The 27,022-nt window shown below is 28.9% G+C and overlaps 5 protein-coding genes and 1 long non-coding RNA gene across 14 annotated transcripts in view; 3 read left to right on the top strand and 3 right to left on the bottom strand.

The window, feature by feature from the left end:
* LOC114129330 (histone deacetylase 4) overlaps positions 1–1,085 on the bottom strand; it is a 50,972-nt gene extending 49,887 nt beyond the window's left edge. For 5 of the 7 annotated variants that reach the window (XM_050205240.1, XM_050205237.1, XM_027994033.2 and 2 more), the window contains exon 1: positions 861–1,085. The gene's annotated coding sequence lies outside the window, so the exon portion shown is untranslated. Of the gene's footprint in view, positions 1–616; positions 784–860 lie in introns of all 7 variants that reach the window. The other 2 variants (XM_050205239.1, XM_050205238.1) reach the window with 1 other exon arrangement.
* On the top strand, positions 1,085–3,801 carry LOC126551554 (uncharacterized). The gene is made up of 3 exons (XR_007605484.1): positions 1,085–1,288; positions 3,270–3,467; positions 3,717–3,801. It is a non-coding gene; the product is annotated as an uncharacterized LOC126551554 (long non-coding RNA).
* A 6,932-nt stretch (positions 3,802–10,733) lies between these two features.
* LOC114129335 (transmembrane protein 222) lies at positions 10,734–13,022 on the top strand. Its single transcript, XM_027994046.2, has 4 exons — positions 10,734–10,952; positions 11,583–11,793; positions 11,938–12,068; positions 12,149–13,022. Exons 1-4 carry the CDS (start codon positions 10,882–10,884, stop codon positions 12,234–12,236), a joined length of 501 nt encoding a protein of 166 aa, XP_027849847.1. The 5' UTR covers positions 10,734–10,881; the 3' UTR covers positions 12,237–13,022.
* A 265-nt stretch (positions 13,023–13,287) lies between these two features.
* Positions 13,288–17,653, bottom strand: LOC114129358 (uncharacterized). Of its 2 annotated transcripts, none has more exons than XM_027994073.2 (4): positions 17,512–17,653; positions 15,930–16,104; positions 14,743–15,087; positions 13,288–14,548 (listed from the first exon to the last, which is right to left on the bottom strand). In XM_027994073.2, the coding sequence occupies exons 3-4, from the start codon at positions 15,082–15,084 to the stop codon at positions 14,441–14,443; spliced, it is 450 nt and encodes a 149-aa protein (XP_027849874.1). In that variant the 5' UTR covers positions 15,085–15,087; positions 15,930–16,104; positions 17,512–17,653; the 3' UTR covers positions 13,288–14,440. The 2 variants fall into 2 exon arrangements, with proteins under 2 accessions (XP_027849874.1, XP_050061207.1); XM_050205250.1 differs by lacking the exon at positions 17,512–17,653 and adding an exon at positions 16,219–16,237.
* Positions 17,654–18,917: 1,264 nt separating this feature from the next.
* Positions 18,918–22,851, top strand: LOC114129334 (uncharacterized). 2 transcript variants are annotated; one of them, XM_027994044.2, is made up of 2 exons: positions 18,918–19,186; positions 19,257–22,851. In XM_027994044.2, the coding sequence occupies exon 2, from the start codon at positions 19,346–19,348 to the stop codon at positions 20,183–20,185; it is 840 nt and encodes a 279-aa protein (XP_027849845.1). In that variant the 5' UTR covers positions 18,918–19,186; positions 19,257–19,345; the 3' UTR covers positions 20,186–22,851. The 2 variants fall into 2 exon arrangements, with proteins under 2 accessions (XP_027849845.1, XP_027849846.1); XM_027994045.2 differs by having other exon boundaries at positions 18,918–19,229; positions 19,289–22,851.
* Positions 22,852–24,708: 1,857 nt separating this feature from the next.
* On the bottom strand, positions 24,709–26,528 carry LOC114129333 (14-3-3 protein zeta-like). Its single transcript, XM_050207211.1, has 2 exons — positions 25,805–26,528; positions 24,709–25,708 (listed from the first exon to the last, which is right to left on the bottom strand). Exon 2 carries the CDS (start codon positions 25,690–25,692, stop codon positions 24,709–24,711), a length of 984 nt encoding a protein of 327 aa, XP_050063168.1. The 5' UTR covers positions 25,693–25,708; positions 25,805–26,528.
* Positions 26,529–27,022: the final 494 nt, after the last annotated feature.

Below are 27,022 nucleotides of genomic sequence, written 5' to 3'. Positions count from 1 at the left end.
CATATTTTTTTTAAATTTAATTAATTTCAATAAAACCCAATGATTATCACTCAGATATACTTTAAATAGCTGTTGGATAATAATCTAATAATATTCAAAGGCAAAATAATTTACATTCAAAGATGCGACAATAATAATTGCCATCAATAGTTCTTCATAAAAAATTAGAAATATATGACGGTTGTCATAGCACCAATAACATAATAATATAAATTATTTGATAATCATTGTTAAGCTAAAATTGATAAGTATAAATAAATATGATTGTAAAGATCAACAGTTACAAATGTACAATGTACGGTCATAGGACGCACTAGGATTCACCAATGTACCTATGTAATGACTACAAAAATTGAAAATAAATGTTTAAAAAAAACAATTTCTCAGTACACAGAAACAGTGAACAAAAACCAGCAAGTCGGATCAAAACAATAATAATTATTGTCATGTTTGAAGCCATCGTCGTCACCCCCGGTGCTACTTAAAATATTAAATGAACCCGAAAATCTGGTCATTCGAATCGGCGTTACAGCGAGAATAAAAAAAAATCGTAAAACAACAATGACGAGCCCGAGGCACCAACTACATAATATACTGATTCGGGACGAATACGTACCTTACAAATACACACGCACAAACTTGAATCGTGCACAATTAAGTACCTATAAACGTGAACTTGCCGAAGAGACTAGCGAAAATAGTCGCGCACACACACGCGCGCGCGTGCGTATATAAAATATTACAAATATTATTCACACACAAAAACGGAACGTACGCTGTACACTAATAAACACAATAAACTGCAATATAGGTAAGGTGCCTCACAACAATAATAACAAAACTTATATAACTCATATTACCTGCTGGCGGTGCTGTTGACTGTCGTCCTCGTCCACACGGCAAAGTTCACGCGCGCGCACTTATCAGCAATACCGACGAGGATACCATTGTCCCTGTGCCGTCCATGTTATCATCTACGCGACAACACAATAATAATGTATTTTTCGCCGACTTGGAACGTGCGCACGACGAACGGAATCCAGTGTCGGTAAGCGACAGGGAAATTCCCTTTGCGCAGGGAAATTTTCGAAAGCGACGAAATCGCGTAAAGGAAAACAATTACTTACTATTTACTAAATTGGGATCGCCGAACTCGAAAAAAAAGTGATATTTTATCATTTTACATTCCAAAAGTCACGAATACGACATATTTATAATTGTCGCGAATGAAACACAGATAATATACATACCCATAATATATTGTAATGGACATCGTTGGCCGGATACGGTAAATATTTGTTATTGATATATCCCCTCCCCGCCACACTTCGAATGAATCGTGGATATCACTTAAATTTTTCGTTATCATCATCAAATATTATTTTCGTTTTACGCATTTCTATGATAGGACGACGTAGTGCCGCAAATATAAAACACTAGATAGCGACCACGGACTTGATAATATTATATATATATATGCATGTGATAGCAACAGTTGTATAACGATATCGAACTTTGAAGTCGGCCGCCACCGTAATGTGCGTGGAGGTAAGGCCGCTCGTGTTTACGTTATTCTCTTATCAATACGACATGATAACCTGATGGTATTCGATATTATCCGACAACTAGTTACATTCTTATAATATCTGCTTTAAGTATTTTTTTAAACATCCAATACAACTGTTTTTGTACTAAATATTATTTGTTTTTTTTGTTATTTATTCATAAAAATATTGAATCGTATTAAATTATTATTGTATTTTTGAGCTTTTAATCACTTTTTTTTTCTTTTTTTTTATAGTTAAATTAATATTATATAATAAATATATTATTATATTATTCAGTTCAAATTCTGAAAAAGAAAAATTAGACATAGTAAGCGTTAAACAATTTGCACAGTATTAAAACAGTTTTTACTCGGTATTTGTACAGGACTGCAGCTTATAAGTTTGTTTGGTTTAATAAGTATTTGAGTAGTATTGATGAACCTATGTATGCGAACAAAATTGTTGTTTGATTATTAAATAGCATACGATGAGATCGACTTTGATACAGGTACAACAAGCATTAAAATATTCGGCTCCTAATTGCCCACTTTATTTGGTTATTCAGGCTGTTGAGAAATACTAAAAACCGTAAATAATAAACTGAAAAAAATGTGCATTGGGCCTCGATAATTTTTACAGAACTCGAAGTAAAATAGAAAATTCTGGGAAATTACAGGTTTAGATCACCCGTAGTCGAAAAACGAGACCGAGTGTAAATATTTAAATCGTTATGTCCTCTCTTAACATGACAATACCAACCTATAGGCTATAATTAATATCATTATATACTTAACATAATTTCATTTATGCATATGATATTTACTACATTTTTATAATTTTATTCAAGAATGAGCGTGTCTGTATAATATATTACGGGTTTTTGTTTTTTTTTCTTAAACGATACACGGTACCGCGACGGCATATAACCAGTTGCCCGATGACTGAAACTATTTTACTCGGCGCGGGGAGTTATGACGATGGCCTGATGACGACGACGGCGGTGGTGATGGTGTTGGGGGTCTAGAAGGGGGAATAAGAGACGACAAACGACGTGTACGCGAAGGCTTATTATTTATTTAATATTACCTATATATATATAATATATTTCATTTATCGGATAGTATAAGCGACTCGAGCCTCACAAACAATGTTGTTATAGAATAAACACCAATCGGTAAATATTATATCACATTAAACAAAAGAAATAAAAGTCCTATTCGAATTGATGTTAAGTTAAACAGTATAAAATATTATCCAATGACAAATAGTATACACACTCACACATACACACCACTCGCGCACGATCTTGTACACACAAAATATTATTAACAATAATATAATATTATTTAATTACGAATAATTTATATTATAATATTTATGTATTACAATATTAGTAAATGATAGAAATAATTATTAAAAATAAATATTATACCTATAGTTTTTTGTTAATGATTTGTAAAATATGTATGGGTAACATTATTTAAAATTTAATTATGATTTTATAAACCTAACCAAGCGATGCGTCTAAAACTAACCACCGCGCATACTCTTGGCGCGTGTGATTCGTGTGAATTGTGAATGAACGAACGACATTCCAATATTGTGTTCTTTGATCTTTCATAATCAAACATTATTTTTGTACAATGTCGATATCGACGTTTAATATTGTATTGTATTATTATATTTTATTATCGATATTATTTTCGGTCGCGCACGGACAAGGACTACTGCATAATATCCGATAGACGATGACAATAATAGAATTTGTCAATTTGATATTAAATTATGTTCAATACCAATGCCAGACAGACAACGAACGGGCAGTCGGTTTCTGTAGTAGGCACTTGCGTGCGGTGTACTTACGTGTTTCCGGACAACGCACACGCCGTAACTGATATCCGTACGTTGGCCCACTGGCAAGTGCGTATAATAATAATATGCAATGTATAAAATATGTATTAATAATTATTATTATAAACCATAACAATACACATTCAATTTAATGTTATATATGTACTATGTAGGTGTGCTATAAAGTGCTACCATAGTACCTATTGATTATGAACGCTTAAGTATATCGATCACTAGCCGTGTTTTCGGCGAAGCTCTAAAGCCATAAAATATAATTGAAAAGTTCAAATAAATTTATATTGTTGAATTTCTGTTTAGGAATAGGACCAAAACGTATATAAATACAATATACATATACATGGAAAAATTTGACGGCGAGGAATAAACGTTGTAAAAATGCAGCTAAAAATAAATAAATAAATGTATAATATTGTATAATAATATTAGTAAATATTATCAAAAATAATTGACATCATAAAAAAAAAAAAAATGTGTAAAAAATCAAATAGAATTTTAATTTCCATAGTAAAAATCTATGACGTAGAATTCCGTGTATAAATACAATTTTTTTCATCTAATTCGAGTTTTTTTGTAATATTTATCACGCGGAATATCTGTCTAGACCTGTACAGCATGATATTATTTTAATTTTGTATCATATTAAAATCAAATCAAAAACGTATTCTCCGTACGTAAAATTATCGTGTCCGCGGCACGTTTAACGCGCTACAGAAAATTCAGACAAATTATAATATTATGTCGTTTTGTTTTTCGCTACCCCGATTTCAATAATATTACACATTATATAATATTATATCGTCATCGATTAATTAACTGTTAAATAGAAAAACAAAAAAAAAAAACAAAAATATTAAACAAACAGGACTTTTTTTTTAGGACGACCGTTCTACGAGTTTATCAGGAACGTTTTACGACATTTAGTTCAAATACAACAGGTGAAAACCATATAATATTAATATTATCATCGTTTTATTGTAAACGACGACGACGACACGAAAATATTTGGTAACGGCTTATGCGCATTTTTACTGTTTGCGTATGGAAAACAAACAGAACGAGAGAATTCCATTACCGATAATATTTGTAATATCGTTGTATTACAGACGTTACAATATTATGGTATTGATATAATAATATTATAATTTATAATAATAATAATAATGTATTTTAGTAGGCGCATAACGTTGAATGTTTACGGTCGGCGATCGGTGACACCCGGGACGGTCCCGGTGCGGACGGCGGCGGCGGCGGCGGCAGTCGAGTGACGCGATAAAAACCTGTTTTCTCCCCGCGCCGCACCCGACCGTTGACAGTGGCGGCCGAAAAAAAAAAAATAATTGGAATTTATTTTAATGTTCCAATTTCTTATCGCCATCTATCGGGAGTTTTATTTCACGACGACGACGACGGGCGACAGTCGTCGTGTTCTATATTATTATTATTATTATTCTGTAATCAATGGGTGCTGAACACGAGCGCGTAGGTTATAATATTATCGTTCGTTCGGGCCGTATAAATTACAGTGCTGCGACGCAGCGGCGAGCGCATGTGCGTACGCGCCGTAGCGCGCGATCGGGCACGCGTGCGTGTGCGCCGCGCGCGTGGTGCTCGAGCACCGCAGCACATGACAATAATTTCTCGGAACGCGCCGCCGCCGCCGCCGCCGCCGTCAGCTGCTGCCGCTGTTGTTGCCGTTGTTGTTGCCGCCGCCGTCGTCGTCGTCGTTGTTGTTGTTGTCGTCGTCGTGTTGGTAGTAGAGTGGGTAACGATTGTGGCGGTGGCGGTGTAGTGGCGGTCCGGCGGGTGCCGGTAACTTGTGGCGGCCACCGCGACACGTGTCCGCGTACTCGTGTGTACGCCGCACAGACGTCGAGTATCGTTACTCTACGGGTGTGTACGCCTTACTCGGCAGCTCCGTCGATACCGTTTCGTATCGATCGCCGAGTACGTTGTGTTGCGTTGCGCGCGCCTGACGATTGATTACTCAACGCCGCGCGCGTCCGAATCGATAACACACGACCGGCTCTCGTTTTGCACTATTATAATAATTATAATTATTATATTATTACGTTGCGATTCGGATCACGTAGAACATCGCTAATGGTTTCGACAGACCTTTGCGATAAAACGGCACGAAAATGTTATATAACACTATACCCATTACATAATAATATTTTAATAGAATAACATAGCAATCTGCAATATTAGATTGTGATAGTGTACCTACAGAAAACGTTTAGCAAAATAATTAATGTTCATAAAAATATTAACCTACTCCACTTGGTTTACATCAAAGGCCAATATTATAATAATGTTATATCATAACGAATAGCTGCTGATCTTTTACGCGGAATTCGATAATTATAATATGGGTATTGAAAAAACGACCGACGTGCTATACCTACCCGACGTGTTGCTGGATAAAACAAAAACCATATAATAACTACTGTAATAATTATTATTCGAACGGACGAATTAATAATTTTGAAGTAACTTGTTATAAGCAACGTAATTTACTTGGTATTAGCTTCCATTCGTTTGTAGTTATTACATAATAATTAATAATTATTATTATTGTTTACTCGAATACCGTATAACGACTCATTATTCAAAAACGTATATTTTTTTTTTCTAAATAATTTGGTTAATTTCGTCGATAATTAGATTTTAAGATTGTTTAATTTGAATAACGCAAAGTATTTAACGGGGATAAATTAATGAACAATTATTATACTTAGAAATTTTGAAACAATTATTTACATATTTCTATTGTTTATTTCAATATGTAATTTCTAATAAGAATTATTTGAAAAACAAAAAAAAAAAATTATAAAATTAAACAAAAAGTTAGAATTATATAGTTAAAAATTAGATACCTACACTATTGTAACTAAATTACTCACAACTGATATTATTGCTAATTGGGTAAGGCATTGTATAATATAACTTTAAAAGTATTTGGGAGATAGAATATTGATTCCTTTTAATTTGTGACTTTATTTTCAAGGGTATTTTATCATTTTATTTGTTATATAAGAATTTGAGATGATATTATTTATAACTATTAGTATTTAAGTTAAATATTTTTCCATTATCTAATACGCCTAATACGGTATGTTGAACACATATTTTCTCAAAACATCAAATATAATGTTATATAATAATTATCTATTATATAATATTATACCATATTGTATATTATTGTTATTAACTTAAAAATCTATACTGGCGTACGGTAGAGAAGTATAAATAGCCGAGTGGCGCAATTAATTGGTTATGGTAGCATGAAGCCCTTGCTGCGTGACTGAATCGTCTAGATCCGCTTTTCCAATTATGTAGACAATGTGTCGATATAAATTGACAAAATAAAAAACATTTTATCAATTTAACAAACTATGTTTTTCGCGTTTAGATAGATTCTTGGTAAAAGGTACCTATCTATGATTTATTTTATTGTAAAATATGATTCGCTTCAAAACACAAGTAATAATGTCAGCAACCCACACACCGCTGTAATAGAACGCCTTCGCCAAGACGACCCGTTTAACCGTCCATTATCCATACAGTTGATTAGGTGAACACTTATCAATCACCGTCATTCTTTACGATTAATCTTTTTCTTTTTTTTATTCCAGCTCCAATAAGTTGTTACGAGCAATCTATTTTTGTTAAATTTTCAAGTCTTAAAGGTAATAAAATGAAAAAAAATTGTATACATTTTTTAATTACAAAGTAATTTACCAATGTTTGTAATTTTTACGAATTTTAAAAACATTTTAATTTCAAAGAACTTATATAATAATTGTGATTATGTATTTAGCGTATTTTATAATATTGCTGCATGAAAAACTAATGCAAAACTTAAAATTATTTTTAAATTGTTCATCTGAAAATAATTTAAGAAGTCGAAAAATGTAAATGTTATAAAATATAGCTTAAAATAGACTGTAAATTACACAGCATACATTCATGTATCTTATATAAATTTATAAAATGCTAACATCATTATACTTTATAAAAAATAAATATAGTTTAAATTCATTAATCAATATTAATTCCTAATGTTATATATATATATAAAAACAATTTAGGTAATAGAAAACTATTGTAGGTATTGCTTAAATATTTCATTTTTATTCTGGTTGTTATTGTCAAAGATTTTAGAAAATTTTGATGTGTATTGTAAAATTATAATAATAATGAATGTTCGAGTTTCAACAATTCAACACCGACTGTTTTTAAGGAGTTAAATATAGGCAATTTTCAAAAGCTTATATAAACGTCTGGGTACTGGATAGCTATATAGTGATCATTAGTGTGTACTTATTGTAAACTGTAGTGTAAAATAAATAGTGGAGCGTGTCCCGTACTTGCACGCATATTGTTGATAATGCAAAATTGTTCGTTGTATGTATTGTGTTATAGTATTAATCTTTTGCCAATGCTTGTCAAAAAATATTGTGATTGAGTTTTTGAAAAAAATTTAAATTGGTTATAAATTTCTATCAATAGCTCAAAAATATTCAATGAATTTCGAAACTTTTATCAAAAATATTAACATGTATTCGTTTACTTTTGACTTCTCAGAGTACCAACCAGATTAAATTTATTACTAGAAACCATTCCCAAAGCATTTTTACTGTTCTAAAAGATGATGGCGGATAACTTAAAACCTCAATCTTAAAATATTATAAATGAATAATTATTCTAGGAATTTTACAATAATCTTTACTTTTTTTTTAAATTCCAATAAGAATAACTTTTGAGTAATGACTTTTGACTCGTATTAAATTGTTAAGCTTTATTTATTAAAATAAAAAAATATAGGTAAGTAAGTACTTATACCTTTGTGCCATATACGGTAGATGTAAAGTGGGTCTCACGCTGTGATGTAGATATGTATTAAATTTAATTAGATAATTAAAATTCATATTATATAATATCATTGTATTATTATGAAAAATGATTCTGATCAAAGACGGTTTATCAACGACTAGCATACGTCACTAAATATATTTTATGTAATTTTTTTGATTTATTTAATGATATTGCTATTAGATAACTTGCACATTTTCTTGTTTTTGACGAATTTTGACGATTTAAACTTCAAAAACTTTATAACTTTGTATTTTCTATAAAAAAATGTGTATGAAACTTGATATTAAATGTTCAATAATATTTTCCCGTTATTAATTTTTTATTGGCATCATAAAATATTGAAATTGTAAGTTACAACTTACAATGTCCTTCATATAAGGTTTCATACACCAATTAAAAAATATTGTAAATACTTAGCTGCAATATTTTTTTGTTAATGGTCAAAGTTCAAATGTTTACGAAATTCATTAAATTCGTCAAAATATGCAAACTATTGTAGTATTAAATTTATAACATTTTTAATATTTATTCTTAAAGTTTGAAAATGTAATACAAGGTTTCCTATAAGTTTAAGTTTTTTTATAAGAATTAAATAAAAATCGAATGCAATCCCACAAGTATTTGATATGAGCATCTGAAGTTTAAAATGGTTGTTAAATTGTATATTCACGCGAGAATTAACGATTTCAATTTTTTTTTTTTTTTTTATAACAATAAATATTAACTGTAGGTAGTAATTTGAAATATTTCAAACTTACTTAAATTATAATTATATATATCTAATAAATTTTAATTCATTTAAGCTATTTATTGACATTTGAAAATTTTTTTTAAGTGTTGATTAAATTTGTTTGAAAAGGTCAAAAACTTAGAAACTTGACTAAATTCCCCAACATGAACAATTTTTTTTATTATAGCCTTTTTAAAAAATAAAAATATTTATTATATTAGGTACTTACTATTAGACATATTTTTTAAAATTAGAATTTGAAGTTTAAATGTCGATAACATTTGTCAAAATCACGAAAATGTATATATTATTTAAAAGTTAAAAAATTATAAAATAACCGATAGCTAAGGGTCGAATTGAACAAGAAGTGTTTTATAACATTGGTTCTAATAATAACAGTGTAAATATGTAATAATTTACTTATATAGGTTCATACTATACAGACATATATAGTGATATAAGCTGATAGACTGTATCCCTTTATATCCTTTACCATATATTCGTGTATGTTTGTTATTGATACAAATCTTAATAGAACAAATTTCCAAATCATGACTTCCAAACATCAAACATCAAACATCAAGATTAATATATATTAATATTACCGAAATTAATGTTGTAATTAAACATGAATTATTGATTTTCCAACAAAGTTGTAGTATTATATACTATTACACTAACTATATGTCTATACATATATGAACATATATTGGGTATATCAGTATATCACTATACTAACATTACGAGTTATGATTATTATAATAGTAGATACCTACCTACAATACATACATACTGATTATTTATTCAATGCAAACATCTCTACAAAACTTACCCTTTATACCGCAACGATTTAATTCCTTCAGTTGTCAAATCAATACAAAGAAAACTACCCACCCAACACTACTGTAAATACAGTGTGTAAATTAAAAACATTTTTGCTGTTGTATTTTTATTCATTTATTATAATCAGTAATTTGTTTACAACAATAATGTAATATAGCAGGTGATCAAAATATATTTCATAGTAATTTACACCCGTGTGTATTGTTTTACATTTATTTTTGTATATAAATTATATTTTTGTATTTCGTATACTTTAAATAGAGGTTGCCTCCCCCTCACATTTAATACGCTCAGGTCCCGAATTTCCGAAGTTGGGATAGTTTGTTTGTAGTTAATTTGTTCTCAGAACAATCACCCATTATAATAATTTTATTCCATAGAATTTTGGTGAGATTTTCCTGCCAGAAATGGTTGTCTTAAGTTGAATATATTTTCTCAGATTTTTTTTTAATACTGTGTTAAAACTTAAAATATTATGTTGCTTATCCGTCGAGTATATATTACATGTATAGTTCCTATTTTGAATTTACACATTTTTCATTTACTTTTACTAAATTATTAAGTTCAAATTTGTGTGGGATACTAGGACGTATGCACCACTGCACTATTCATAGAGTATAATACACAATGGTCAAATGGCTATGATACCAATATTACCTACCATTATAGTATGTAGTTTTCGGTTATAATATACAATTAACTGTCCAACTATGATATTGGTTTCGATTTAATTCACGATGAATATTGAATATATTATTATATGTAAATGAAAATTATGTTATAATCATCAGTTACAATAATAAAATGAAGAAGAAGAATGATAATTGATAAGTAAATACATTAAAGTGATAAGTGATAACGTTTGTTGTTCTTGTATTTTGTTAGGAAACAATTAATTTTATGTCACAAGGTCTCGAACGTGTTAGATTTGAGTAGGTAATATTGTTGTCATGTTTTGACGATTTCGTTTTGATTTATATTAAATTTAAGTATAATTTATGAAAATAAAATATGGACATTGATGAACATTATACTCGTCGTTATCCTCACAGTGTGGTTTGGACTCCGATACCATTCATAAGGTGAGTTTTCTTTGGATGATTTTTACTTAAATGTCTTAGATGTATGAAACATATAATTTAATTTAACAATTTCTAATCATTTTTGTATGAATACATTAAAATAAAATATCTAATATTAATTTAAAAAAAGTATACATCTATTGCACTAGTTACTATTTACTTTATAATATTAAGATTACAACTAAACATGCTATTAATCATCTGCATTTGTTACACAGTATAACCTATATTGTAAATTATTGAAAAAGTATAAAAATATAACTGGCAGCTCTAAAAGTTTCATTGGTGTGGTTAAATGATTATAAGTTACGACTTATGACTGATGGTCAAGTATCTGCATAGGTATACAAACAATTTTTATTAGTAATATAATTATAAAAACAAGAATTTTCTGACTCAATTTAAAAACATCAATGTAAAATAGCTAAAAACAAAAATAATGAATGTTTAAGTTTTTGTAACAAATACTTTGTTAAGTAAAAGAAAAAATTCTAGGAAGTTAAGTGGGTTTAATTTAGCTTGCTTACACTAATAATTGTTGACATTTTTACCTGATTGGTTTAACATTTGACTAATATGACTTGTTGATGTTATGATTTTCAATGGAAATGTTGTTTGTTCAATTTGTAGTTGGTTATTTCCATTCATTGGTCATATGGGAATAACTACATCCACTGGAGTAATACGAGATTTTTCTGGATCGTTCTATGTTGCTGAAGATGACATGGCGTTCGGCTCTCCTACTAAGTTCTGGCAGTTGGATATAAGAACTGTAATTGGTGGTTCTAAAGCATGGGATAAAGCTGTTAATGAGGCATCCATTGAATATTTTAATAGAATGGTAATATTAAAAAATGTATTTAATTTAGTTAAAATAACTTAATGATTGGTATATATAACTTTAAACTATATTTTATATGTTTATAATTTATTACTTAAGCTGCTAATTTAAATTATTAATGTTATTTATGATTGTTTATTTTAGCACAACCTATTGTGTGATAATTGTCACTCTCATGTTGGCATGGCATTATCATTAATGAATTACAATAAAAGCAAAAACTGGAATATGGTTAAATTAGCTTTGTACACTTTTATTTTTGGAAAATATGTGAGGTAAAATCAATATAATTAATCATTTATATTTACAATATATATATATATATAAAAATAATTTAAATAATTTGTATTTCTAGTTGCAATGCGTGGCTTAAAACTTGGTGTCCATTTATTATTTTTGTGTTTGTATGTTTTGGACTTTATTCATATGGGAAGTATTTCTAAGACAGTTACTTTGTAAGGTAACTTTTTACATTTTTACAAGAGGTCATTATTGTAAAGATCTCGTCAGTAATATTATTATATTTTTAATGTATAATTTATATTTAAAACTGTATGAAACAAAATAATATATTAAAATATTTTTTCTACTTTTTTAAATAAAATAACAATTATTTTAAGAGTTAATAATTTTTTATATAATAAATTTATAAAATGTATAATCTATATATTTGTATTTACAATCACTATTTACTTAGATAAATAAATTTTATATATTCAACATTGTAACATTATATTATATTAGATCAATGCCAACATATTATATTGTTATTGATATTATTTATCTGTTGGATTAAAAGTATCTCATGTCTTATTTTTATAAATTTATTTTGTACATTAGCACTTTGATTAGTTTTTAATTATAATAAAGTGAATGCATATAAAGGCTAATTACATTCTTACATAGGCAAATATATCAATAAGTACCTACTATCTATTTACAATTATCATTTTTATCCTCAGTAATGGGATTACACAAGTATCTCTGGTTTTAGTTTACTCGTTTATTGATTATATTTTTAACTTTTTACACAGCTATGTAAATTGCAAATATTTGTATGCAAAATAAAAATTAGATAAGAAAATAAGAAAAAAATTGAAAAATACATTTTTGTATTGTATTGTGTTTATATCCAATTTATTATTGTTACAGATTGTACGCTTAAGCTATACTATTTTATTATAACACCGTGTAATTCAATCAAACAACAATAATAAAATGTTTTAAATTATTTTTTTTATTATTATTAGATAGGTATAATAACTAACAATTACTATATATAATTTGTTAAACAGCATAACTGTATAATAAAATTATTATTTATTTTCATGCTGATAGACAATAGTTGTTCATATATTATTCACATTACCTTTCCTATGAGTACTTAATTATTTTTTAATAATAATGAGTTGAAAGTGAAAAGAAATACTGAAAATCTTAAAACAGACAGGAAATCAATTAATACAATTTTTATTTTAAATATAAACACATTAATTGGCTTTTGACAATATAATGTTTAATTAATAATATATTCATATAACAAGATAAATGTAAAAGTTATAAATTAATTATGGAATATTTGATAACTAATACTACAAATACCAGTGTTTGGTAGTCAAGGCTATAACTGAAAAAAAATTTGGGGGGGTCCAACATTTTTTAAATATCTAGAAACTAAATACTTGTCATTTTTATCTATATAATTTACATTAAATATTTCTACTTTTGAACATTTGGGGGGTACGGACCCCTGGACCCCCAGTTATGGCCTTGTGGGTAGTAACATGATGCAAATTACAAATTACTGTAACAAAATTACATTTTAAGTGTAGATTATATAATATATGGTGTAACACATTATTTTTGATGTTATTAAAATAAGTTATGAATGACAAATCATCAAAACTTAGTGATAAAATATTCGAAAAAAAAACTAAAAATCAATTAAATTTACCAAAAAATCCAAAAGTTTTAGACTTTTAGATAATGATTAGCAATATTGTTAAAGATCATATTTTAATGTAACAAATAATGTGATTTTATTACTTTTCAAAAGTTATTTACCCAACACTGACAAATATTATAATCGATTCATGAAAAGCTATAAATGTGGAACATCAATCCTTAATAGATAATTAGCTTAAATACATTTTTATTTTAGTATTTAGAATACAATAATCATTTATTAGTTTTATTTTATTAATAATAAAGAATAATAATATTTGTACATAATTAGGTTGAATATATTAAAATAATAATATAATTAGTACATACATCCTCTAATTGAATCAAATAATTATATTACTAATAATACTATATTTTTGAAAACTACCATTAGCGTGATTTAATATAATACACCTATGTATGTACAAATAACATTATTAGAAAAACTAACATACGATAATATTACTTTGATCATGGTATTTTAACAATAATTAATATGATTAAAAACTACTAAATATTATTTTTATCATATTCATTTTATCCAATAAAATAGGAAAACGTATAATAAGCCAATGATAAAATCATGGGACAGTTGTAAGTAAAAGTTTTAAATATTATTTCTTAAAAATTTAATTTTAATTATTAGTGTCTTTTCATTTCAAGCTGATGATAGTACATACAATTATATAAATATTGATAATATTTAATGAAAAATTTTAAAACAAATACAATGAAACCAATGATGGTCATCATCATCTAACAATACAGGATTGACATTGTCGTTATTTATGTTGCTCACTAATTTGGAATGCTACAAAAAAATGTTAAATTTTGATTATTATTAATTACTGAACAATAAAATACTTAAAAATAAAAGTAGCTCAAAAACATAAGAAATATTCATATGTTTTTACAAATTTTGTTTAACTTTTAGTAACTTATACTAATTTGAAGTGTATTGTATACAATGTTATTTTAAGCTTTATACATTGAAGTATCGCTCACCAGTCTTTTATCATTTGAAAAATCATAATTGAATGCATCTGAGTCAAGCATTTGTTTTAAAGACAATAAATTTCTTTTAGTAGCTTCTAAATTATAACTATAGTTGTTAGTATTCACAATAATTTGGTTGGATAAAACAAATGGAATATTGTCCAGCATACTAGTAGGTTTTAAATCAGACATTTTTGGTTCAGGTGGCTGTAAATTATAAAGTAATTGAGGCTCTGTAGGTAAGGTTTTCGCAGGTTCTGGATTAACTGCTGTTGGAACCGGTGGTGTATCTTTTGTATCAACAATCTGTTCAGCTGTTAGTTTAGAAACTCCAAATAACCAGGATGCCATGATCTGAAAATTACATAAATTGAATATGAATCAAAATCATAATCACAGCATAATTGTATTTTTTCAAAAAAAATTATTATATTACTTATATTATCTTAGTTAATTAAGTGTTATATTATCTATAAACAATAATATTATTTATTTATACGAGTTGTTATCGCACATTCTATAACACATTATATAATAATGCTGAAGAAAATAATAAGTTTTTACCTAACACGGCTGAATTGTTACCAATTGAAAAAATATACCAAACAGACACAAATATGTGTCATCCGCAGCAAACATGTTAATGTAGTTTGAATACTAACACGAGAAATAAAGTGATTTATCTTTACTTATTTCCTGTGAAATTATTTATAATACACAAGGGTATTATTTGTTACTCTTGTCGTTAACATTTTAACTTGATCAATTTGTAAGTATAATGTGAATAATTGCATAATACATCATAAATTCATAAATTTAATGAAAGAAGTAAAATTTAGGTGATAAGTGAATGCACAAAATGTATTAGTACTTAAGTCACACGCTTAACCAATAGTTGATCAAAACAATTATCATATTGTAGTATTATACGCATGGCATTCAGACGTCAACAATGCTTTCTTTAAGAACTGTCTCCAATAAATATGTTACAGGTGTTTGTTATTTCAAAAGGTTTATAAATTAATGTTGATGTTTAATTTACAAGTTACTTCTAAATGTGTAAATATGTACTTCAATAAATTGTAGAGGGTTGATAATCGAGGTACCTAATCGGAACAATGCCGAACTCTGTCCACAATATTATCAAATATCGATTAGAAAAAAAGCGTCGGCTTATTGAATCATATTTTACTCACCTAAAACGTATCCGGACAAGCCAAAAGTGTATAAAAACGAGTTCGTGTAGTAATGTGCCGTATACTGTACAGTATACACACCCGTGTGCAGTGTACTATTGATCGGTAATCCGCGCTTGTCGCTGGTAGTTTGTGCCAATGCAGTAAAAGCCAAATGCAGTCAATGCCCTGTCACCTTACAAAGTACAAATCATAAAAAAATTAATCATATTAATGTCATAATATATCACGGCTTTAAATATCAACAGCCGTGTATGTCGTATGATTATTAACACTCCGTCTTTATCACCTAACCCGGCTAACCGATATACGATAACCATACGACGAGTAGCTTACTACACCATGAACACGGAATCATGTATGTAATATTTTACGAAAGGGCGTCGTACAGTTGAACCTCGTGACAATTGTACCCATCCCATTCATGTAAGTACATCTCGATACTGATTTGATAACATATTATCGCTTCACCGCGGAACGTAAAAATTTTAAATTTTATCACCACTGTAGAACTTCAGAATAGATTTAATACATTAATTATTAAAAATCACGGAACAGAAAAAAAAAGATTAAATACTACAATAAAGTCTTGTTTAATTTAGGGTTACGGTGTCGTAAACGACCTACCATAATTAGTAAGATCTACAATTCGTTAAGCTAACCGCAAACAATAAGTGGCATAACCTTGCACTAACGCATAAAACTCGGCCTATATCCAGCATATTGAAGGTTAAAAGACTTGAAACGTATTAAAAATTAAAAACGTTCTTTACAGATTACATATCAATGGAGCTTCCAATATGCTCGAAAGGAATTGTAGAAGAAAAATCAACTATAATAAAAATAATTTATTTAGAGGTAGTTTTAAAAATTACTTTGTAGAGTATCTACCTATTAAAGTTATACTCACGACAAGTATATAAAAAATAAAATAAAATTATTAGGTATACCTACTTAAATAATTTCTCCATCGAACATCGTAGAAAAAATGAAAGTATAAATAATATTTCGATTGGTCAATACGTTAAATTAAATACTTAATGATAAAACTAGATTGAATTACATCATTACATAGTATTATACTACCTATATATAATCATAATGAATGTAAAAATCGTGTTTGTGAGCCTATTAAAAACAAGATGGTCAAGATGGGTGTATATTATATTATCTGATATTCAAAATACACATCATTACATCGCGACCGTACACGTCATTACGTCAATGACATTTGAAGTTTTTAAATTATGGTCAAAATATCAAGAACCGTAATATTTTATTTCGGTGAATATTTTTTCATAGAGTTAAGGATTTTTATTTCGTTTGCCGCTTGTAAGGCGATTTTAAAAAGAATGATCGCGACGACGAGACGTATGCAACGGTTAAATAATTCAATAGGTTCTGAAGGATGAATTATTTTCTAAATGGCATGATGACAATCTACTTCTAGAATATAATTGATCGTTCATTTTTAAACGGTCCGAAAATATTGTTTGTCTGCCGTGATGGGAATATGACAGACCAGTACAGACACGTTAACTATTAAAAATGAATGCAATTTAAATGCTAAATAGGTACTTACGTTATGGTAATATAATTTGTGACGGCGACCAACGAGCAACGACTAAAAATGTTTGATTATACTTTAGAAGTCAAACAAGGCGTATAATATAATATACGAATGGTTCGGCGCTATGCATAATGGATTGTTATTTATTTGCGCATGCATCAGAAATGAATAAGATAACGGGGGATGGGGTGTGTATGAATCTAATACCGTGGTATAATGTAAGTAGTGGTAGTATAAACGTGGTTATATTATACTACCACAAATACTTAATATTTTGTACATGAGCAGTGGAGGGTAGTAGTGACATTAGGGCACAGTTGCTATACTTAAGGATTTTAAATTATAGCTCTATCGCCTCTATCTAGGGTGTATTATTAAGACGCGAGTAGTGGATTTTATTTATTTTTTTTTTTCATCATAAATCACAAAGACTGTATTATTTCAGTAGTATAAATGTTTATTACATTTTACAAAATATACATCATAAAACCTTAATATAATAAATTATATAAATGACACTCGATTAAAAAAAAACTTCAAATAAAATGGAAACTAGACCTATAGATCTTAGAGTCTAAGACTTTGGTATTAGATTATGCATAGTTATACATTTGTTTACTTGAGTTAAGAAAATATTTATTATTAACTGTTATCGGATTCACTTGATTAAGCCGAATTACACGATATCGTAGGTCTGATACTATTTAAACACAATTTTAAATTTAATTATTACTTAGTAGATACGTGTCTTTGATGCAATTTATGAATGACTAAAAATTAAAAAAAATTTTAACATTTTCTTGACACGTACCTAACTTAAAATAATTATTTAAGATTTTAATATTTGATAATAATAACATTATTAATCAAATCAAAGGGGCATCTACTGTTGTTATTTCAAAAAAATAAAAATATAATATACTGTATACAATCATAATATGTATATTATATAGGTATATAGTTTTTTTTTAAATAGAAAACTTTTAAATCAGGAATATGCTATTTTGAATTTTTGCGTTTTTATATTTTTATAATTATTTTTTTAGTGGAATCATCTTTAAATTGTTGGGTTAAGATATGTTAAATGATTGAAAATGTTTCATTATGTTATGTTCTATAAACATAATTATTAATTACTTTTTTATATAGGTACATACTTGTAATATGATTAATGATTATAAGTGATTATAAGTAATACAATTTATAGTTGTTTAAATATTACCGATATATTCTTCACATTCAATAGTATAATCTCAACAATAGGTAATAATTAAATAATATTATTATTTACCCATCTTGAATTTTGAATTATTATCTGAAAAATAAAATGTAGATAAAACTCCTTTTATTGTATGTATAGGCAATAAAATATACAGTATTGCGGTTACCGGCTTATTGTGATAAGCTATCGCCAGAGCACGATTTAAAATATATTTTGAATTCGCATAAATATTAAATACTTAAATAATGTTTCACACTTTCACAGACATATTACATTTTATACATAGTACATAAAATATAAATCGTGTGTTTATCGTCATAGACTATAGTGGTTTAGTACTTGCTCTATTTTTTTCCATAGTATTAGTAGTGTTAATACTTAATAATTATCATAGTTATTAATAATCGTCTTCTCTTCGAATCGATTGAATCTGTGCAATCGTTTGTCGGATCTCTATTTAAATTGGTATGATTCACTCACTATTCACTGTCCACCAATAATCTCTTAGGTAGTAATGTATTTATTATTTTACTAGGTACTTAATACTGACTGCAGAATTATACATAGGTAGAATACGACATCATTAATAGCTTGCACTTTGTTCCTTTCACACGAACAAAAATTATGGCCGAAAATGGAGAGTCCAGTTCCAAAAGTATAAAACGAAAAAATTGTAAGGGCGCCCGGTCCAAATCTTCTCAACCTGTAGTCTGGTCGGAGGACGAAAAGCTACAGCTGGCTGAAGCTATTGATATGTACGGTATAAATTTTCCAAAACGTCTTGCCACTCGTGTCCCCACTAAAAACCTCAAACAGGTGAACCAAAAGTTGGCACAGCTAAGAGTTGAAAACCGAAAAGAAATCGAGGAAATGAAAAAAAGCCCGTCGTTCATCGATCTCAATGAAATGGATGACTTGTTCTTGGTCAGCGGCACCAAGCCCGAGGATGTGATGATCAAGTGGATGGACTACCTTCAAGAAAATTATGACAAGGAGCCAAACTCTTTTAATACATTTAAACTGTTGTCCAGCTCATTCTTGATCATGTCAGAGTGCACCCCACCACCGAAAACTACAGGACCAGACGTTATAGACTTTAGAAATGTGTACTATTATTTGTACCGTGTCTTTAACAACTACTATATTGGGAAACAGCATGGAGATACTAAGGTGAAAAATTACCTCCACCAAATGTTCTTGCGAGTGATGGAGGAAATCAAGCTCACATCTGATGAGGAGAAAGTAACCATGTACAAGATAGTGTCCAACTGGACTGTTGCCAATAAGTCCAATTCTCTGAGAGTATACGGAAAAAAAAATGAAATCAAAACGGAGCAAACACAAGAATCAGCCAATTCAGGTATCAAACCGAATTTGAAAATAGCACCCGAGTTTAAAGTATTGGAAAACCCAATGATACCGAGTTTTAATCCATTTCAGATCAAATCCAAAAAGTCTTTATAATGCAATTTGTTCCTTATAATATTATAAAATTTTTTTTTTTATTTATTTAACATGGCACATTTATCATTATTGCCATTTCTTCTCATTATTATTAGGTGTTGTGATTTTTATTTATATTTTACTTAGCTATAAATAAGATTAGTTTCCGCTTATTAAAGCAACTAGTAAAGTGTTTGCCAGTATCCTCTGACTTATTTTGAGTCTATTCAATTTTAACTTAAATTAATTTGCAAAAAATTATCAATATAAAATATTAACATATGAATATAAATAATAAATTAAAACATGAATAATAATATACATTTGATTGACTATAATTATAGAAACTTAAATATAATATATATACAATATGTCAATATACATGTATTCATATATATTATATTAAAAATATTTAAATAGTAAATTATGTTATTGTATAGTACTTTTGTAGTAGTAAAGAATAGTATTAATAGCATTGAAGCATGATAATAATTTAGTAGTCATACATTTTAATTATAAAAGTATAATTTCTAATGAAAGAAAATATTACAAAATTATAAAAATATTTACTATAATTAATAGGTAGAGAGGTTAATGTAATATATCAGGGGTGGCGAACCTATGGCACGCGTGCCAGAAGTGGCACGTTGACCAAATTTCAGTGGCACGCAAATATTATTTATCTTAAAAAAAAATTATATTTAAAAGTTTAGTACCTATGAGAAATTTTAAGAATCAAATTTATAAGTTTGTAATAAAACTTTACATATATACTACTTATTTATTAAATTATATACCTAATAAAATGTGTGTAATTATTGCATGCTTTTTCTTTTCATCTTACCTAGTAAAATTCATTTTTTTTTTTTTTGGCACGCGAGCATAATCCAAAAAACTTGATTTTAAATTTTGGCACTTGACCCAAAAAAGGTTCGCCACCCCTGTAATATATTAATAAATTAAACTACAAAAATCATCGGATCCTAAACGGCTCCTGTCTATTGTTTGCATATTTCCAAACAGCTCCCATCAAAAAAGGTCTAACAAACAGTTAAATACCTAAAAGGCTCCCATAAAAAAAATTTAAAGCTGTCATGTCAGTACACTTAATTTTTAAATGAACTAGAGTTCATTAGGAGACAAATTTTCATCTAGTAAAATAACAGTATTGTGTATGGATTACATAAAAAAAATCCCTATTGTATGATTTTTTTTTTATATTTCTACTTATACATGCATTTTTTTTAACACTAAAATTGAATATTATTTTAGTAAAAAAATCACAATATATGGTTTTTCTATCTAAGTTTTATAATTTATTTAGTTTACACCAACAAAAGTTTAACCAAACCTCTTTTGATACAGTTTTAAGTCTGTATGAAATGAAAATGAACTTGTAATGTAAAAAACCAAGCAGTTTAGAAATTTACCTGTTTGTAAAACCTTTTCGACGGGAGCCGTTTAGGAAAATGGGAGCGAGTAGGTTACGACCTCAAAAATAAGTTCAATTGATATAATATTGCTTATTAAAATATTGAAAAAATTAATTTTTTTAATTTTGGCTCAACTTCAAATTTTTTTTATTAATTCTTTGTTCTTTCAAATCGTCATATAGAATTTTTTTTTAGAGGTTATTAGAATGTTTTACTAATAATTTTTTTTATTGTTTTTTTTCTGCTATAAATATTGATACATCAATATTTTCAATAAAAAATAATATAACATTGTAATGATAAAAAACATGAGTGACTGTGATCTTTTCTACTTGATCGTAGAATTATGAATATCAATATTGTGATCTAAAATTATAAGATCCGCCTGCGGATGATGTACTAATAGTTTTTTGTAAGATGTTTAAGATTTTTTACAAGTAGACAGTGTTTAAAAAATAATTAAAATTCATATTATGGAATACTAATTAATTAAGCTGATGTATTTGAGCAATACTGAAATATTTTTGTAAGTAGGTGTGTCAAATATTATTAAATACCTAAAAAAAAAAAAAAAATAAGCAGTGTTCAGCTGTATAGTAGGTGTCAATTGTCACTATAGTAGTGTAGTATAATGACAAACTAACACCTTTATTACTGCACATGAAAAAGGATTCAATATCATTAGGTAGATTTTAAAATATGATTTTTTTGTACTGGTATTGAATTTATTTATTTTACTACTAGTACCTTTAATTACAGTTGGTTAATTAAATTTATACTGAGAATATTGCATTTATTATATGATTAATACTTAATTATCATAATAGTATAATATAGGTGTTAGAAATCAAAACAACTTATTATCCAATCCTTTAATAGTTAAAAAAAAAAATAATTGGCTTCATAAAGATCAAAATATAAAAATTTAAATATTGTAATATACCTTTAATCTAGTTGCTTAAATAATGTATCTTATTAGTAATTTATTATAAACATTATATTATACTATTAGTCTCCTTATATTAATTATTATTTCCTAAATTGTATGATTTAATTAGTTTCATTGTATAAGTCTAAAATTATAAAACATTTAAAATGTAAATTGTATTAACATAGGTAAAGGTTTATATTAAGTTTAATACTGTAAATTGTGAATTATTGGGTCTCACACAAACAACAAATCTGTTCAATGGGACCCATTATCTTTTTGAAAAAATAAACAAACAATAATAATATTTATACCATATTATAAAATACAGTATTTTTAATTTTTGAGTCAATACCATCATACTGTATAACAGTGTGAATAATTTGTAATTTATGAATAGGTACTATAAATAGGTAACAGTTTAAAAGTAATGTATACATTTTGAAGATGTCATTACGTATAGTAAAATGCATTATATTATGTGTTAATTGTTAAATTTCAAGCAACTTCCGATTTTTGGACAAAAAAACAAAAACAACATTAAAATTACCAAAAAGTTATTAATATTGTTATAAATTATTATTCAAGTATGTAATTTTGTCTAAATATGAATTTCAAATACTCATAATAAAAACTAATATAACTTTTAGGTAATTTTTTTTTTATTATAGGTAGAAAAATGTCTAAAAATCTTATATTAATTTTTCAAGTTATAGACACAAATTATTTTTTTTTATGAATTTCTATCAACAAAATAATTTGCAAATGTTCATAGTTTTACGAATTTAGTCAAAATACTAACTTTAAACGCATATAAAAAATATTGTGACTAATGTTTTTGAAACCTATATTTTAATTTTTGAATTAAAATTGATGTTAAACCTTAAATTTAATTTTCAAATTTTTAAAAAGGTTTTCATATTAAACCAACTACACGGACTACCGGACGGTATGTATAAATAATGTTATAAATTATAATAATTGCAAAACTTAAAATTTTTTAATTTTTTAATATTTTAATAAATTACATTTTAAAAATATGTTTAGTTTTTATAGGATAAAATTTAAACAAAGGTGTGTGAGACAAATTGAAGCCTACTAAAAATTTAGAAATCAATTTATGCTTATGAGTCTCTGTGGGCACTATAACAGACAAAACTTTTCATGTTTCCTCCCGCTGTTATAAATGTTACCTTATTATTGAAGTTGTTTCATTTCTTGTTGTTCATTTTACTTATTTCCTCATAGTCTCATCCGTGTACATAAAGTTGCTTACTTTCCATCCCATTTAGCATAAGAAAACTAAGTTGCCTATCGACCTTCAGTCAGGCGTATATCTTTTATAAAGTTATGTTTTGATTATTGATTTAACTGCGAATTCCGCTTATAATATTTATCAATTTTTTTATTTTAACCAGTTATTTGCATAATTAAAATACAATTTTAAACTATTAATATTTAGTATAATAGTAAACGTATCTATATGACTACATTAATATTTTGAGATTTTTCATTTTTCTGCCCTTCTTAATTTTGCTTATAGATATACACAGAAATTACAGAAAAGGGAGTGATGGGTATATTAAAACAAATTTATAAAGTATAAATTATACATAGGTATTTCATAAAAACATTTTGACTGTTAAAAATTTAATTTAATTTTAAAGCGCAGCTACTAAAACTAAAAATGATGTAGGTACATTTTAAATTATAAATTATAATTTTCAAAGAAAACACAAATTTAATTTTGTCAGAAACTGGTTTGTCTTAATTTTTAGTTTTTCTATTTTTCATACGCTTTGCATCATAATACGTAAGTCGTGCACTCGCATATATCCCAAACCTCGTACAACCGTATGAGTAAAATAACTGCAAAAAAAAAAAACAAAGCCTAAGGAGTAAGGACACGCTTTATAGGGTATAAACTTTATGTAAACGATGTAACACCGTGTAAACACTTAACGATTGTTTTTAATGACCTGCGGCGAGGAACGAGAGTAAGAGGGTTAAAAAAAATTAGATTTTTAAAATATCTATTGTATTAAAATAGTTTATATATTATAATAGTTTATGTGTGTATACATATAACAACGTGTGCGGAAGATGGGTTTTATTTTAAAAAAACGTTGAGATATATTACTATATGTTGTAATAGCAGGACATCATATTATAGTGCCTGACTTTTAATTGACGTTGTCCCGCAACGTTTGACGATCGAGGTCATCGTTCTGCGATTCGACGTTCGGCGGCGACAGCGACAGCATGACAGTGGACGCGGCGATCGCGGTCACGGCCATTCGGTCGTCCGCCACGGGCAAGGTGGACAGCGCCTGCTGCGGCTGCTGCTGCTGCTGCTGCGGGTCGTCCGTCCCGGCGACGACGGCCGCGGCGGTGGCCACGGCGGCGGCGTACGACTCGCCGCCGTTCTCTTGGATCCAGATATTGAGGTTGTCGCGGATGAGCCGCAGTATGAGCGTCGAGTCGTCGTACATGAGGTCGTCGATGGTGTCGATCTGGGCCACGGCCTCGTCGAACGCGTGCTTGGCCACGTCCAGGCCCTGCCGGCGCTGCTGGCACACCTGGTACAGGAACACGGAGTAGTTGAGCATGAGCCCGAGCCGGACCGGGTCGACGGGCCGGAGCGCGGTGCGGCCTATCTGGTCGGCCCGCTCGTACGCTGCCCTGGACCTGGCCACCACGGCCGCCCGGTCGCCCGGGTCGTCAATCACCTCGGCCACGTACCGGTTGTAGTCGGCGCACAGCTTCCAGTAGAACACGCCGGTGGCCGGGTCCGAGGCGTTCGACCGGTCGGACGTCAGCCACTCGTCGACCACGGCCAGCACTTCGGTGCACAGCGCGCGCAACTCGTCGTCGACGCGCTCGCGATACTGCCGGGCCGCCGCGGCCTCCCAGGACGCGATGCCGTCCTTCTGTTCGACAGTCACCAGCGTCCGCCTGGACGACCGCTTCGTATCTAACAGGTGTTTGTACGCCGCCGCCATCATGTTGTCTTCGTCTTTGGTCATCGGTTCCCCGCACTCGGCCACCCGTCTCATGTACCGGGCCATGTCCTCGAACCTGTTGGCCTCCTGCGCCAGCTTCGCCTTCCACAGGCACTCTTCCTTCGTTTTCACTATCGCGGCGACGGGCTCTTGTTCCACTTCCATTTTATCCTCGGCGTGTCTTTGCAAGTGAAGGATTAAATTATTAGGTAGGTAGGTGGGTACGTTATCGATCCTCTCGGGTGGTTATATATATATTGGTTTATTTATTGTATACCTGTGTCCTGTGCTGCTGCCGGGCGTACGTTTAAGATTTGTGTGTGAGTGTGTGCTTGCGTGCGTGCGTGCGTGCGTGCGTGTGTAACGCAATGATCGACTTACTTGTATGTTAAAAGGTTGTGTTGATTTGTAAAAAAATAAAGGAAATTGATTTTAAAAAAAAAACACTCGCACGTTAAATGAAATGATTGTTTATTACTCAGCAACGAGAAAAAATTTTGTACGTCTATATATTATTTTAAAGGCACTAGGCAATAGTATATTATATAATATTATTGGTATACATTTATAAATAATACAATATTATAACACCTAATTGATACAAGTGTTTATGAAAATTACAACATTATTTGTGGTTAAATATTATGTATAGGTTAGTACTCGATAAAATCACGTATAAGCAGTGTATTTATTATATTTAATTAAAATATAAATTATCATAAACGACCATAATAATACGTAAATACCTACAGTAATTTAATGATGGTGGAAGCTAGTGGTCCAGTTCTTTGGTTTAAAATTAAAACTACCTATCTCTTTAAAGGATTTTAGAGGATGTTTTGAGTGAATTAACCAACTATCAAAATTAAACATTAGATTAGGATGATTATGTAAACATTATCTGTGCACTGTGCTCGTAGTTTTGTTTGTTGATTTTAAGATGTTTTATTTTTTAATTAAGTCATGATTATATTTCAATAGCTTAAAAAAATTGGTCATAATTCGTATAAAAAACAAATATATGAACACATAAATATTGTTTTTATATTTAAGTTTCATATTATAACTATTATAACGATTCACTTTAAATTTAAAGTAATATAATATTGTCAATATTTTTTTTTAATGGTTTTGTTGTATATACGTTTCCTAAGCTGTTCGTTTTTGAGACATAGTATCATAAACAGGCATGATGTCGAATTATCGACTAAAATACATTAGTGTGTGACAAAAAAAAATTGTGTTGATCTATTGAGAAATGGTGATCACTCAACTTATTATTAATAAAATACTATGATAATTTGATTGATAATTATGAGTATCTCTTAATGTATTATACATATTCCTAAATTTAAAATTCATCAAATTAACAATAGTGTATAAAATTTAGTTTAATGTTAGTATTATTAATGTGATACAATTTAAAGAAATATATTTTTAAAGTAGTGATCACCGTTCTACCAAAAGTTTAACTAAAATTTGTTTTAGCACTGTT

Source organism: Aphis gossypii, chromosome X (genome assembly GCF_020184175.1).
Source record: "Aphis gossypii isolate Hap1 chromosome X, ASM2018417v2, whole genome shotgun sequence".
Classification (NCBI taxonomy): domain Eukaryota; kingdom Metazoa; phylum Arthropoda; class Insecta; order Hemiptera; family Aphididae; genus Aphis; species Aphis gossypii.
The sequence above is the reverse complement of the archived record's forward strand: the minus strand, read 5'-3'. Positions and strand labels throughout refer to the sequence as shown.